General features: G+C 40.4%; 1 protein-coding gene across 7 annotated transcripts in view; it reads left to right on the top strand.

The window, feature by feature from the left end:
* LOC142838411 (serine/threonine-protein kinase DCLK2-like) overlaps positions 1-15,229 on the top strand; it is a 90,624-nt gene that overhangs the window by 45,844 nt on the left and 29,551 nt on the right. For 3 of the 7 annotated variants that reach the window (XM_075953829.1, XM_075953826.1, XM_075953827.1), the window contains exon 1: positions 2,887-4,038. The exons of the other annotated variants lie outside the window; for them this stretch is intronic. In XM_075953829.1, coding sequence (XP_075809944.1) covers positions 3,741-4,038 — 298 coding nt within the window. In that variant the 5' untranslated portion in view covers positions 2,887-3,740. Of the gene's footprint in view, positions 1-2,886; positions 4,039-15,229 lie in introns of those variants that run through there. 7 annotated transcript variants of the gene reach the window in all.

Here is a 15,229-nt window from a genome sequence, read left to right as displayed (position 1 = left end):
AAACAAATTCTTTATCCATGGTATAGATTCTGAGAGAACCTTTGAGAAATAGGCAGAGTTTGCTTTCATCGATGCTTGTTTTCTCATGCAACCGTTTCCCGACTTTGTCTCATCTCTACCACGAGTAGCCTGCACTCTAAGGTAGTTTGGTGCATTCGTTATTTTCCTTTTTTTTTTTATTTTTATTTGTGGTAAATGGAGTATTAATATGTATAGTAAAATTATTAATATGTATATTAATAGTAAATAATGAATAATAAATTAATTATTAATAAGTAAATAATAGTAAAATTATTAATATGTATATTAATAGTAAATAATTAATAATAAATTAATTATTAATAATTAATTATTAATAAGTCAATAATAGTAAAATTATTAATATGTATATTAATAGTAAATAATTGATAATAAATTAATTATTAATAATTAATTATAATAAGTCAATAATAGTAAAACTATTAATATGTATAGTAATAGTAAAAGTATGAATTTTCCGCATTTGAAACAAACTGATACATCATCAAAAATAGAAAGCCATGAGAATGATTGCAACAAGCATACTAACAGAGGTATGATTAATGCCTTGTGTGAATCCCTCAGGGTCTAATTTTTCATATTATCCTGTCAATTCATCATCATAAATGTGTGAATGGTAGAGGAATCTGAATCAGGAAATGATTAGGAAAAGCAAGTTCTATATCATTATGTAAGTGCTCAATGAGAGATCTAGAAGCAGCATTGCCCAAACGATAAGGTTGAATAACCTTCTATTTATGTTAAAAATCATTATGAGCCTTATCAGTAATGCCAAAAGTTGTTGAATTCCAATTACAAGGCAAAGTAATAAGTTCTTGCACAGATAAATATTTCTTTCCCAACCATCCCACAGTTTGCTTAAGTCCATCAATCTCTGTCTGAAGTAGAGCATCTATTTGAGCTTGTTGAGTCCAGTTCTTGATAAACTTTATACTGTTGCCCTACAAAATGCTTTGTTTGCAGGGATGTATGTAAAGCAATACCAGTCACAGAATCATTAGCAGCAACAGCGATAAGGCTAGGAATTACAGCTATTACTAAATCTAACATGCAATTTGTTCTTTTCAATATCTTATTTAGGAATTCTACAACATGATGATCTAGAGTACTTAGAGCCCAAGAATGACCTAGGTTTACAGGCAGCCAAATATGTGTATGTTGCTGTAGTGTCATAAGTGATGAGGATTAAACTTAACAGAGGGATTAATACATGAATATCATAGAAAATCTTTACTACTAATTCCAGTAGTGAAATTGACTCTTCCAGGTTAAAATACATATGTAAGTAAGTAGCACATAGGCAGTAACATTAGTATTACAGAATAAGGTAATTTTACAAGTAGAACCAGATACTGCTGTTTTAAGTTTTTTTTAAGGCAGCTATCTGTATTGCATTATGGGCTGTGTGGAAGGCAATCAATGCCAGAAAATGGCTTCCTGTTATCTTTTTATTATTGGCTTGATTCATCCTGGTAACACTAAGCAAATCACAAGTTGTGATATTTCAGAACAATTGTTACAAAGTTAACCCCATGGGCCCCAATTGACCCATTTGTATAGAAGTATTTTTCCAAATATGCTCAACAATTTTCCAAAAGATGGCTGATGTTTGAAATTGTAATGTGTATAATCTGTACATACAGGTTATGCTGTTTCTTAATTTTCAGTGCCAATATCCCATGCATGATTAATGGGCTATGCTGAGAGCCTCATGTATTTTTTTTTAAGTTTATTTATATCATGGATTGTGTTACTGCATTGATGACTGTTGTGCCATCCCTGCATCTCTGGGATGAGGCTGAATTTATTATGTAGGTTTTTAAAATAGATTCCTGGATCTGGTTTGCCATCGTTTGATTGAGTATTTTGTCGTTCATGCTCATGACTGAGATTAGTTTTTAATTCTTTTCCTCCGTTGATTCTTTGTGTGGTTTCGCATCAATCTTACTTCATACTCATAAAACGAGTTCTGGCAATGTTCCTTCTGGTTATATTTTGTGCAACATTTGGAGGAGTACAGGAAGTTCTGATGGAATTCTTCATTAAAACCATTTGGCCCTGGGATATTTGGTTTGCTTTTGATGAGAGCTTCGATTTCCTTTAAGAGTATATGCCTATTTAAATTGCTCATCCAAGCCTCATTTTATTTTAGGTAAATGGTGACTAGCCAGAAAATTGTTCATTTCATTTATGTTTCACAATTTTGTGGAGTACAGGTTTCTGTGGTATGATCTGTATTTTTTTATAATTTTATAAATTTTATAATTTTTTATAATTTTATGTTTAAAATCTATTTCTTGTCCCACCTCTGGATTAGGGTGTTCAAATTCTCCTGTTGTAAATTCCCTGGCTTCTCATACTATCATGCTGTCTTTCAAATTGTTGGAGGTATTCCTACATAAATGCATGCACATTTGTACCAATCCTGTTAGGAGAGTCTTGCCTGCTTGGTATGGTCTTGGCTGCGGCTACCTCTGTGCTTGTGGTTTTTTCTTGGTCTGTCTTCTCTTAGTTTTCTTAGCTCTGCAGTCTCTTATATCTACTCCACCCTGGAGTAGACTGTGGTGATGGACATCAACACACTCCAGATGGATAGGATTCCTTGGTGGCAAGCTAGGATGGGATAGAGTATTTTTGCATTCATGTTCATAATTGAGATTAGTTTTTTCTTCCCTTCCTCTTTTGAGTCTTTTTGTTTTCGCATCAATCTTACGGCGTAGTCATAAAAAGAGCTCTGGCAATGTTCCTGGTTATGCTAGCCCCCCCCTCCCCCACAGCTGCTGAGCATGAGTCCACGCCCGGGAGCACGCAGCTCCCGCTGCCTGGAGGGCGGGGCCCCCATGAAAGGTCCAGCTGCTCCTCAAGCCGCGCCGCCCTCTTCCTCACCACCTCCCTCTCCTTGCGGTTTGTGGTATCCCAAGAGTGGTAGAAGGAGTCCTCCGGGATCCAGGCTCTGCCAGGCGGCCGCGAGCTCGAATGCCCATAAGCGTGCGCCCCTGGGAGGAGGCTGCGCTCTTCCCTCAGGGGCCCAGCGCAGCGTGAGGATCCCGGTCAGCTTTGCCGCTCATTGGCCATGGACCGGTCCTGGCAGCGGGCGAGGTGGCGACGTGAACCCGGGACCCCAGGCCGCACGTCACAGCCACGATGCGCCTCGCCCAAGCTCGCGCTCCACCCCATCCCCTCCACTTCCTCCGTTTAGCGCGCCGGATAGCGAGTGCGGACTGGACGCGAACCGGGGCAAGCCTTGGGTCTTTCAACTTAGTGGTTTCTGGCCCACTGCCCACGCGCTATGTGTGAGGCAGGGCCCGGCCAAGGAGGCGCTTAGGGGACGTGGGGCTCCCAAGCTGGCGGCGGTGACGGAGAGGGTGCGCGGAACAATGAGCTGGGCAGCTGCAAGCCGAGACAGCTTTTAGCTGTCTGAGCGGGCCCACCTGCAAGCACAGCCCGCGTGCTCGGGCCAGGTGTCCCAATGCTTTAAGGCCAGAGCGCCCAGATCATGGCGCACTGCGGCTGGGGCTGTGGGGACGTTCCTTCATTAATTTATTTATTTGTGGAGAGCTTTCTCTGAGCAACCTTGATGGCCAGCACCAGGAGCATTGAGCTGTAGCATTTTGAAGAACGGGACAAAAGGACGCTGCCAGGGTCACGGAGAGGGGCTCCCAGCTCCTCAGGGGGCAGCAGCATCTCTGGCCCCAAGGGCAATGGGCTCATCCCCCAGCCTGGAGCACAGTGCACACTGCAGCTTCTACCGCACGCGGACTTTGCAGGCCTTAAGCTTTGAGAAGAAGGCCAAGAAGGCACGCTTCTACCGGAATGGGGACCGCTACTTCAATGGCCTGTTCTTTGCCATCTCCAATGATAGCTTCAGTTCCTTTGATTCGCTTCTCACAGAGCTGACCCTCTCGTTTTCTGACAATGTGAACCTGCCTCAGGGTGTCCGCACAATCTACACCATAGACTGCAGTCGGAAGGTCACCAGCTTGGATGAGCTGCTGGAAGGTAGGAGGGGTGGGCAAGGCTTGGCAGGTGCAGGCAATGCTTGGAAGGTGCAGTGACTGTGGGCTGGGTACTTCCCTGCCTAGAGCGGGGCAGGTGCTTTCTAGGCAGCCAGGGGGATTAGAGCTCCTCTGTAGGTTGTGTTGGGCCCGGGTGCACACATTCTCTGTCCTTCTCAAGAGAATTGCCTTTTTTTTTGGAGAAAATTCTAATGAGTAGGGACAAATACAGACAATGGTACCTTTAAAATTAGCCGACTTATTTTTGCTGGAAGGGCAAGCTGTTTGAAAGCATGGTCCTCCAGTGAGGCGCGGGGTAACCCTTAGTGGAGCTCAGCGCAGCACCTGTACCATCCCCCTGTTTGGGATCCCACTGTACCTTCTGTGCATGGCTGTGGTTCTGACTTGCTCCAGGTTGGCTTTTCTGATTTCACTTATGGCAAAAATCACTCGAAATCAAGAGGGGCGATCCAGCATAGCAGGTATCAATCTTGGCTTCATCTTGGACCATATTGGACACTTTGGAAAGTATAGGTGACTGGCCCCACCCACCCCTTAGATATTATGATGTGCATGGTTGGGGTGTGACTTGAGCGTTTAAAGTTTTGAAAGTTCCTCAGATGATTTCAGTGTGTAGACAAAATGGAAAAGTAGCTGTGCTTAAAGAATTTTCCACATTTGGTCGACAGCAGGGTGAATCAAGATGAATCTCACCTGCCTTCTCCCTGAAGAGGATAACTAGGGTCAAGGGAAGTGACAGCAGAGGCCTATTAGAAATTAGTGCCTGAGTTTCTCCATTACTTTTAGCAAATGGTACCCTTGCTCTGTCTACAGGACAACATAATTGAAATTGTCTTCTATATAATTTAGCAGTAGAAGGGACTACCTCACACTTTGTCTTAGAAGTGAGATTTGGTTTTAAAGACTAAAAGAAGAGAGTAAGAAACCTGTAGGTGTGCCAGTAAAATGAAGAAAACATCATTGAGAGGACCACATTACTTTCATATGCATATCAGAATATACATTTAGAGCAATTTAGTTCATTGAGCTCTTTCTTCCTTAGAATATCTTTTACAAATTTAAGATTAATTTTGAAATAATGATAAAATTGTTTCTCAGTCAGCGAGTCTCCTCCCCCATTTCCTTGCTCATCATCTTCATCTCTTAACAGTATTTTGCCTCACCTGAAGAAAGTCTTAAAAATGCATTGCTGGCTCTATGCATGTTCATTAAGCCCGTGTGAGTGAAAGAACCTGAAAAGTGGCTCAGTGGATATGTGTCTCCTTAGTTTAGTGATCAAAGTCAGTAGCTGGATGAATCTTATAGTGCACTTAAATACTTAGTAGCCTGGCTGCTAGAGATACTTGTGTCATGGTCTTCAGAATCTTCCAGCAAAATTATGCCTGACACCCACCGCCACCTCCAAGTGCTGCGATTAAAGGCATACACCACCATGCCTTGCCTACTTTATTTTTTTTGACTCTGAATAGACCATGTGGAGATTCATAAGGCTATGTCTTCCTCCTCCTCCTCTTTCCCCTTCTTCCCGTTTTCCTCCTCTTCCTTCCCCCAGCCCCTAACTCCCTTCTCCTCTTCCAGGTGCCCAGGCACTTTGACATCAGAGTTACATCTCATGCCTGCCCTGCTTATTGTTTATCTGTCCTTCAGATATGACCCATTTCCCTCAAGTCTTCTCATTCTTGGAAGGCCTGTCTGTCTGTCTTTCATTTTTGGACGAACACTTGTTTTCTGAACTTTTGTTACTTGTGTGAGTGCTGAATCTGAGTCCCAGTCGGGATTGCTTGCCTAAACTTAGGGCTAAACTGTGCGGTGAGATCCATGGAAGATTAAGGATGCAGGAGAGGAGAATTGAAGGACCCCAGAGGCTGGGGAACCACTGCTTGGATGAGCCTGTTAATGGTATGCTACACTCATTGTGCCCCAGTTTGTTTGCAGATGTCAACCGTCTTTCAGTTTGAAACCCTTCCACTAGCCTTATACTTGCAGTTTATTTATTTGGACAGAGTCTCATTGTTGTAGTTCTGGCTGACCTGGAACTAAGATGCACCTTCTTCTGCCTCCCAAATATTGGGTTTGAGATATATATGACCACTCTTGGCTATATTTGATTTTATTTGCTACATAGGAGTTATAGCATGGGGTATTGTGAGCTATCTCAATGCATGTAAACAGTGTTAATGATCATGTCACGGTAACTGGTATATCTATCACCTCAAATTTTTTTTTGTTTGTGTTAGGAACTTTCAAAATCCTCTCTGCTATTGACTTGGAAACATTTCACTAAATTTTTGTTAACTGTAGTCATTGTACTACTGTGTGGATCAGTAGAAGTTGTTCCTCATAATCCCCTGAGATTACAAAACCTGAATGTTTGTGCCCCTGGAAATAAGAATAGGAGCCTGGTAGTGGTAGTGCATCCCTTTAATCCAAGCACTTGGGAGGCAGAGGCAGGTGGATCTCAGTGAGTTTGAGGCCAACCTGGTCTACAGAGCAAGTTCCAGGACAGGCAAAAAAAAAAGAAATCCGAGCGATGCCTTTAATCCCAGCACTCGGGAGGCAGAGGCAGGTGGATCTCTGTGAGTTCGAGACCAGCCTGGTCTACAATGCTAGTTCCAGGATAGGCTCCAAAGCCACAGAGAAACCGTGTCTCAAAAACCAAAAAAAAATTCCCAGCACCCACATGGTGGCTCACAACCATCTGTAATGGGAACTGATGCCCTCTTCTTTCGTGCAGGCACACATGCAAATAGAAGCACTCACACACATAAATAATTCTTCTAAAAATAGCAAGAAATTGGGCTATGTTTAAGATTAATGAAAACCTTAGTTAGGCAGTGTTCATTTTTACTTTATTTTTCCATAAAATTTCTTTATTCTCTGGATTGGTTAAACGAACTACTTGCTGCGGATGTTTTTTTGTTTCCTTTTGTACTTTTGAGACACGAATTCTATGTATCCCTGACGGTTCTGAAATTCTCTATGTTGACAAGGCTGGCCTTGAACTCAAAGAGATCTGCCTGCCTCTGCCTCTCAAGTGCTGAGATTAAAGGTGTGTGCCACTATGCCCATGCCCATGTCTAACTGCTTTAAGATTCTTTATAGTGTGTGCATGTGTGTGTATGGTGTGTGTGGTTTAGTGTGGTATGTGTGGTGTAGTATGGTGTGTGTCATGTGTATGTATGTGTGTGTGGTGTATTGTGATGTGTGTGTGTGTGGTGTGTGTATGTGTGTGTGGTGTAGTGTGTGTGTGCATGTGTGTGTATGTGTGTGTGGTGTAGTGTGGTGTGTGTCATGTGTATGTGTGTGTGTATGTGTGTGTGGTTTAGTGTGGTATGTGTGGTGTAGTATGGTGTGTGTCATGTGTATGTATGTGTGTGTGGTGTATTATGATGTGTGTGTGTGTGGTGTGTATGTGTGTGTGGTTTAGTGTGGTACGTGTGGTGTAGTGTGGTGTGTGTCATGTGTATGTGTGTGTGGTGTATTGTGTGTGTGTGTGTGCATGTGTGTGTATGTGTGTGTGGTTTAGTGTGGTACGTGTGGTGTAGTATGGTGTGTGTCATGTGTATGTGTGTGTGGTGTATTGTGTGTGTGTGTGTGTGTGTGTGGTGTGTATGTGTGTGGTGTATTGTGATGTGTGTATGTGTGTGTGTGTGGTGTGTGTATGTGTGTGTGGTGTATTGTGATGTGTGTATGGTGTGTGTGGTTTAGTGTGGTACGTGTGGTGTAGTATGGTGTGTGTCATGTGTATGTGTGTGTGTGTGGTGTATTGTGATGTGTGTGTGTGTGTGGTGTGTGTATGGTGTGTGTGGTTTAGTGTGGTACGTGTGGTGTAGTATGGTGTGTGTCATGTGTATGTGTGTGTGTGTGGTGTATTGTGATGTGTGTGTGCATGTGTGTGTATGTGTGTGTGGTTTAGTGTGGTACGTGTGGTGTAGTATGGTGTGTGTCATGTGTATGTGTGTGTGTGTGGTGTATTGTGATGTGTGTGTGTGGTGTGTGTATGTGTGTGTGGTTTAGTGTGGTATGTGTGGTGTAGTATGGTGTGTGTCATGTGTATGTATGTGTGTGTGGTGTATTGTGATGTGTGTGTGTGTGGTGTGTGTATGGTGTGTGGTTTAGTGTGGTGTATTGTGATGTGTGTGTGTGTGGTGTGTGTATGTGTGTGTGGTTTAGCGTGGTACGTGTGGTGTAGTATGGTGTGTGTCATGTGTATGTATATGTGTGTGGTGTAGTGTATGTGTATGTGTGTGGTGTATTGTGATGTGTGTAGGTGTGTGTGTGGTGTAGTGTATGTGTGATGTGGATGGTGTGTATATGTATGTGTATGGTACGTGTGATGTAGTGTGGTATAGTGTGGCGTGTGTGATGTGTGTATGTATATGTGTGTGGTGTAGTGTGTGATGCGTGTATGTATATGTGTTTGGTGTAGTATGGTGTGTGTAGTGTGTATGTATGTGTGTGTGGTGTATTGTGATGTGTGTGTGTGTGTGGTGTGTGTATGTGTGTGGTGTAGTGTGTGTGTGTGATGTGTATGTGTGTGGTGTATTGTGATGTGTGTGTGTGGTGTGTGTGGTGTATTGTGATGTGTGTGTGTGGTGTGTGTGTGGTGTAGTGTGTGTGTGTGATGTGTGTGTGTGTGGTGTAGTGTGTAGTGTATATGTGTGTGTGGTTTAGTGTGTGTGTGCATGTGTGTGTATGTGTGTGTGGTGTATTGTGATGTGTGTGTGTATGGTGTGTGTGGTTTAGTGTGGTATGTGTGGTGTAGTATGGTGTGTGTCATGTGTGTGTATGTGTGTGTGGTGTATTGTGATGTGTGTAGGTATGTGTGTGTGGTGTAGTGTGTGTGGTGTGGATGGTGTGTATATGTATGTGTGTGGTACGTGTGATGTAGTGTGGTATAGTGTGGAGTGTGTGATGTGTATATGTATGTGGTTTAGTGTGATGTGTATTGTGTAGAAATGTATGTGTGTGGTGTAGTGTGTGCGATGTGTTTGGTGTGTGTATGTGTGTGGTGTAGTGTGTGTATGATGTGTGTATGTATATGTGTTTGGTGTAGTATGGTGTGTGTAGTGTGTTTGTATCGTGTGTGTATGTGTTGGTGTAGTGTGTAGTGTGTTTGATAAAATGTGTGTATTTTTATGACAGATTTCCTTTGAAGAGAAATGAGAAAGAAACTTAGACATATTAGTGAACTGTCTTTATACAATTTTAGACTGTCTTAAGCATATTTTGTCCTAGTTCACTTACTACCTGAGTTTGTTTTAGTTTAACATTAACTGGGTGTGTGTCACAAAGACAGAAATTGTCCTTTAGACAACTTGCCGTAAGCCGTCACTGATTTCATCCTGAAATAGTGGACTTTTAGCGGTGTTGGTTTCTTTCGTGGACCCGAAGGCTTCGAGATTGAAAACATTATGAGTATCATGTGATAGCAGCATTCATGTCCTTGTTATTATGCTTTGAATTTTTTCCTTCTTTAGAATGTTTACATTCCCTATTGGTATTGACTCCATTTATAAGATTTGGATTTATTAGTAATATTGACTAATATATCTAAAGTCTTCATAAAATCGCTTAGATCAACTTTTAGAATTTCATTTAAGTTAACTCATGGTTTCTAAAGCAGCAGTGATTTTATTTAAGTCCTAGGAGACATAGAGCTATATCTGGACTCAGCTTTTAGTTGTCACATCTAGAAATGGGGATTTTGGTGATTGATCATTGGAAGGCAGAATCCTAAGATTCACAGGCAACTATAACATGGTTCTTTGGGCTATATATTTATAGTACTGAGAATTTAAAGTCCTGGTTTAGTGTAACAACGTTATTCAAAAGTAAATACTCTTTACGTATTAACATTGTTAGTAGATATCATACTGAACTTTATTTTGGACCTTTATTTTTGACAGACAGGCTACAAGGACATCTGTGTTGTCTAATGGACACAAACTTTGGGAAGTTGTGGTTTATAATCTGCTGGCTTGGGTTTCAGCCTGTCTCTCTTGTGCATGTTTACGTAGTGCAGCTTCACAGATGTTTAAAGAAAGACATCATAAATGCTTTTGTAGGTATTTAAAGTTAGGTACCAAACATCATGATTTAATCGTAAGTTTTTAGTACTTAGAAGCATGGTGTAAGGGTTTAAATTAAGCATTGTCACACCCGAAGGCTATCTGCTTGCTTGTTAACACATGGGGTTTGGAGAGGCCGGAACATGCCAGAGCCTCTAACCTCATCACTGGAGTAGCTGGTTGATGGGACAACAGTTTGGTTGGCTGTTTGGAGATGGAGCTTTGTGGGGGTATTTCTTTTTTTTAAATATTTATTTATTTATTATATACATATAAATATTTATTATTTATTATATTATTTTTATATACATATAAACACAAATAAATATAAATATTATTTATTTATTATTATATTATTTTATATACATATACATATAAATATAAACAAATATTTATTATTTATTATTATTTATTTATTATATACAATATTCTGGTGCCCTGAAGAGGGCACCAGACCCCATGACAGATGGTTGTGAGCCACCATGTGGTTGCCAGGACTCGAACTCAGGTCCTCTGGAAGAGCAGGCAATGCTCTTAACCACTGAGCCATCTCTCCAGCCCCTCGTGGGGGTATTTCTGTGAAGTGATGCCTTGCTCTGGCTTCTTAGCTCTCAGTTACTACTGTCTGTTGGCTGAGTAAGCAGCCTTCTCTGCTATGTGCTTCACCCACTACTTTTTTGTCTTGTCTGAGGCCCATACTGTAAAGCCATCTGATCATGGCTCTCTGAAACCTTTAGTCATTTTAGGTTCCTGAAGGTATTTTGGTACAGGGATAAAAAACAAATAGCCATATTTTTCATTATCTTTAAAAAATTACAACCTTCACTCATGAGGCAGAGGCAGGGAGATCTCTGTGAGTTTGCTGCTAGCCTGGTCTACAGAGTGAGTTCTAGTACAGCCAGGGTTACACAGAGATACTCCACCTCAAAAACAATAATAACAAAAAATCCAAACAGACAAAACAACAACGACAAAAAAACCCCAACAAAACAAAAAGGTTCAATCTTGAATTTGGGAGTAGCTCAGTAATAAACACCTGACTTGCATGGGAGTGGCCCCAAGTCCCAACCCAGCAAAAAGGAAAAAGAAAAACGATAAATGAAAATTCCTAATGTAAAACTCATATATTTTAAAATGAGATGACTAAGAAAAATAATCTATAAAGAGGAATACAGGCCGTTTCATAATTTTGTTTAAACACACAGTGAACTTCGATTTTGTTTTTGTTTTTTTATTAAAAAAGCCTGGAACTTTTAAACACATGTATAGGGAAAGAAGGCCTTTTAAACATGTTTAAAGTTAGAAAGCCTTTTTTTTTAAAATAAGCCACAGTGGCAAAGTTCTTTAAAAATGTCTCTTTTTTCTGGTACAGAACTGAAAGGTCCAAATATAACTTTTCCCACATATGTGAAGAGTTCTAGCTTTTAGCATTCCCAGAAACAGCAGAGTTTAACATGAAAAATCATTTTATAGAATTTTGGAACAAGTGGGTTCTTGTCATGGACAGAGGCAAAACAGACTTAGAAATTGCTTGCAGTTGATGCTTTTAGGGTAAAACACTTCTAGACTTTAATTACATCATTTATGTCACCACTTTCTTGCCTCTAAGCTTTCCAGAAATTAGAAAAATGATGAATTTTGCTTTATCAAGGGTTGCTGTTTGCATGTGACCTAGGTTTGGCTTCAGAATATCTGAGCTATAAGGGAAACGGTTTATTACACTGGTCAGTGACTCTGTAATGGAACACATACAAGTAACACCATATTTTGGAAAAGAACAGGAAGTGCTCTCAGAGACTGGAAGAGTTTCTACTAAAATGCCAATATTCCAGACTAGAACCCTGTGTTCCCCTAGGGTGGAATGGTAGAGCTGGGAAGGGCTGTGCTGGCTTAGTCATTTGATTTCTGCTCATCTAGTTGGGGAACTGCTTGAGGCTTAGCTGGGCAATTCTAGCTATTGAGGGATTCTGGGCAAGCCTAACAATCAAGAACACCAGTGGGTAGTAGATTGTGAGCAAATAGGGAGCCAATAAAGAGCCACGAGAGTTGTTTTTTTTCTTCCCTAAATTGGTTTTTTTAAATATTTATTTATTTATTATATTATTTATTATATACATATAAATATTTATTATTTATTATATTATTTTTATATACATATAAACACCAATAAATATAAATATTATTTATTTATTATTTATTATATTATTTTATATACATATACATATAAATATAAACAAATATTTATTATTTATTATTATTTATTTATTATATACAATATTCTGGTGCCCTGAAGAGGGCACCAGACCCCATGACAGATGGCTGTGAGCCACCATGTGGTTGCCAGGACTCGAACTCGGGTCCTTTGGAAGAGCACACAATGCTCCTAACCACTGAGCCATCTCTCCAGCCGCCTCTTCCCTAAATTGTATAGTTGATTTCTACCTCCAGTTCTTATCCCACCTTCCTCTGAAGAGGTAACACTAACTACCAATATGGAATTGTGGTAACTGCTATTGTCTTGAATCCCAGCTAGGTGGTCCTAGCTATTGATGGACTCTGGGTGGCAATAATGAGCCCCAGTAGTAGGAAGTTTACAGGTTCTTTCAGTGTGGCCCCATATTTCGATATGGCACAAAAGCCATTAGCCCGGTCGGAGCTGATCACGTAGCTCTGCAGACAAGCTGTCTCTGCCCTGAACAAAAGCCAGGATGCCTGCTCCTAGCTTCTTTTGTTAAAATGTGGATTACCTGAGAAGAAATGTATGACTGAAGCTGATGACTTAAGAGTTCAGACGTTTGGTGCTTCCTTTCTTTTGTAATTTGGAAGGTGTCTTATAGAGATGCTAATTCAGGGCCTACCTGACTGCTAGATGCGGATGTGACTTGAGCCCCGTCACCTAGTAAAAAATCTGCCCCCTAGAGCTCAGGAAGGCAGTCTAACAGACAAAGAGCCTGTTCTACTCCCTGCTGTGCAGCGCAGCTTCAACTGAAAGAAAAAGCCAGATTTAAATTAAAGTAGCCTCTGAGGTAAGCAGGTTAAAATGCTTTTTCATTTCACAATTTTGCCTTTTTGTTAATAGTCTGCTGTTTGTAGGCAAGTGAATTTGTATCCAAGGTGGATTGATTTCAGTGCTGTGCCTCTAGTAAAGTTTAAAGTCAGAGATTGTGATGCATTCAGAAGTTCCTTGATTGTACAGGATTTTAAGATTGTTCAGGCTAGCCTGAGTTTTTGTCTTTTCTCACAAGGCTAAGGATTGTTTTTTCAAAGTCTGTGAAGAATTTTGTTACAAGTTTAATGGGCATTTGCATTAGATCCGTAGATTGCTTTCAATAACATTGTCAATTTTGCTATGATTGGTGCTATCTTTACAAGAGAATAGGAAATCTTTCAATTTTCTGATGGCTTAAATATCTTCCTTCCGAGATTTAAAGTTCTTGTTATACAAGTTTTTCAATTTGTGTGATTAGAGTTACTCAAATATTTATAATATTTATGAGTATCTCGTTCATGATATATGTAGAGGAGATTCATTTGAGTTGTTTTCAGATTCTGTGTATGATAAAGTAATTCTGCTATGAACATGGTTAAGCACATGTCCTTGTTGTATGGTTGAGCATCTTTTGTATATAGGCCCAGAAGAGATAGCTGAGTTTTAAAATGGTTTGTTGCCTAATTTTGTGAGAATTAAACAGCAGTGGAGGAGTTTCCTTTAAACATAAGTTGTGAGTTTTTAATCTTTGTCATGTTACAGAGATAAGAGTCTCAGAGTTGTTTTGATTTGCATTTCTCCAATGGTTAAGCATATTATATTTGGGCAATTTTTGAATGTTTCCAGTCATTTTAATTTCATATAAAGTTATGGTAAAGAAAATTATGAAATTATGAATAATTGGAGAGCTGGTACTGACCGGCTAAACATGCAATTACGAATTAGGAGAGCTGGTATTTACCGGCTAATTATGAAATTATCAATAATTGGGAAAGCTGGTTTTGACCTGCCAAACATGAAATTATGAAAATTGGGAGAGCTGGTTTTGACCGGCTAAACATGAAGTTACGGTATTAGAAAACTAAAGAACGGTATTGACTGATGATGTGTAAAAATCACGATTGTGAGTTGCTGCGGTTGAGATTTGGCTGAAAGAGAGATTGACTATGAATGTTGAGTTGATACGCATGCTGAGAAAGTAAACTCTGAATGATGTTCTGTACCAGCGGAGGAAACATTTTCAACTCAGGTGATTCTACTCTCCTTTAAGATAGGAGAATATAGTCTTTGGGAGCATAATTATACATGAAGCATTGTGATGCATCCTAACAAGTAATGGCTGATACACAGGGCCTAGAAAGTATATTTCTCTCCACTAATCTCTTTACAGAGGTCGGCAGTCAATGACGGGTGTGAGGCTTCTCCCCAGATGCCTAAGACAGGGGCTTGCATAAAAGATGCCTGCTCCAATGACGGGAAAATTTGGGTAAATGAGGACTTTGCCCAAGTCAGGCGCGACATATCTGTCTTGTTGCAGAAGCAAAGGGTTTATTAAAATTAATAAGAGGGTGGATTGTGGGCCCATATTTCGATATGGCACAAAAGCCATTAGCCCGGTCCGAGCTGATCATGTAGCAATGCAGAAAAGCTGCCTCTGCCCTTAACAAAAGCCAGGATGCCTGCTCCTAGCTTCTTTTGTTAAAATGTGGATTACCTGAGAAGAAATGTTTGACTGAAGCTGATGACTTAAGAGTTCAGAATGCTTTGCTCATTTAAAACATCTGGGTGATCAGAAAATTAAAACCAAACAGAAGCATTTCTTGTTTTCTGTGGGACCAGGCAGACCAGAAACAGGAAAAAGTGATAAGTAGGAGAGGGCTGTAAGGTCCAGGCTCTCTTCATCATAGCTTAGACTTTCAGTGGAGAGAGTCTTAGGTGGTGATAAGGCCTGAGTGAACAGTCTCTCTTTTAGCCTTATCACCTGGCTACAGGCTTCCTGGGATGCAGTTCCTCTCATTGTCCTATGGACTTCTATAGTGTTTGTTCCCTGAATGTAGCATTTTTGCCTAGTCACTATTTCTTTTAGTCTTCTCAGACTCCTACTTCTTTGAGTC

The sequence above is a fragment of the Microtus pennsylvanicus genome, chromosome 19 (assembly GCF_037038515.1).
Source record: "Microtus pennsylvanicus isolate mMicPen1 chromosome 19, mMicPen1.hap1, whole genome shotgun sequence".
Lineage (NCBI taxonomy): Eukaryota > Metazoa > Chordata > Mammalia > Rodentia > Cricetidae > Microtus > Microtus pennsylvanicus.
Note: the sequence above shows the minus strand (reverse complement) of the source record. Positions and strands in the feature narration are given on the sequence as shown.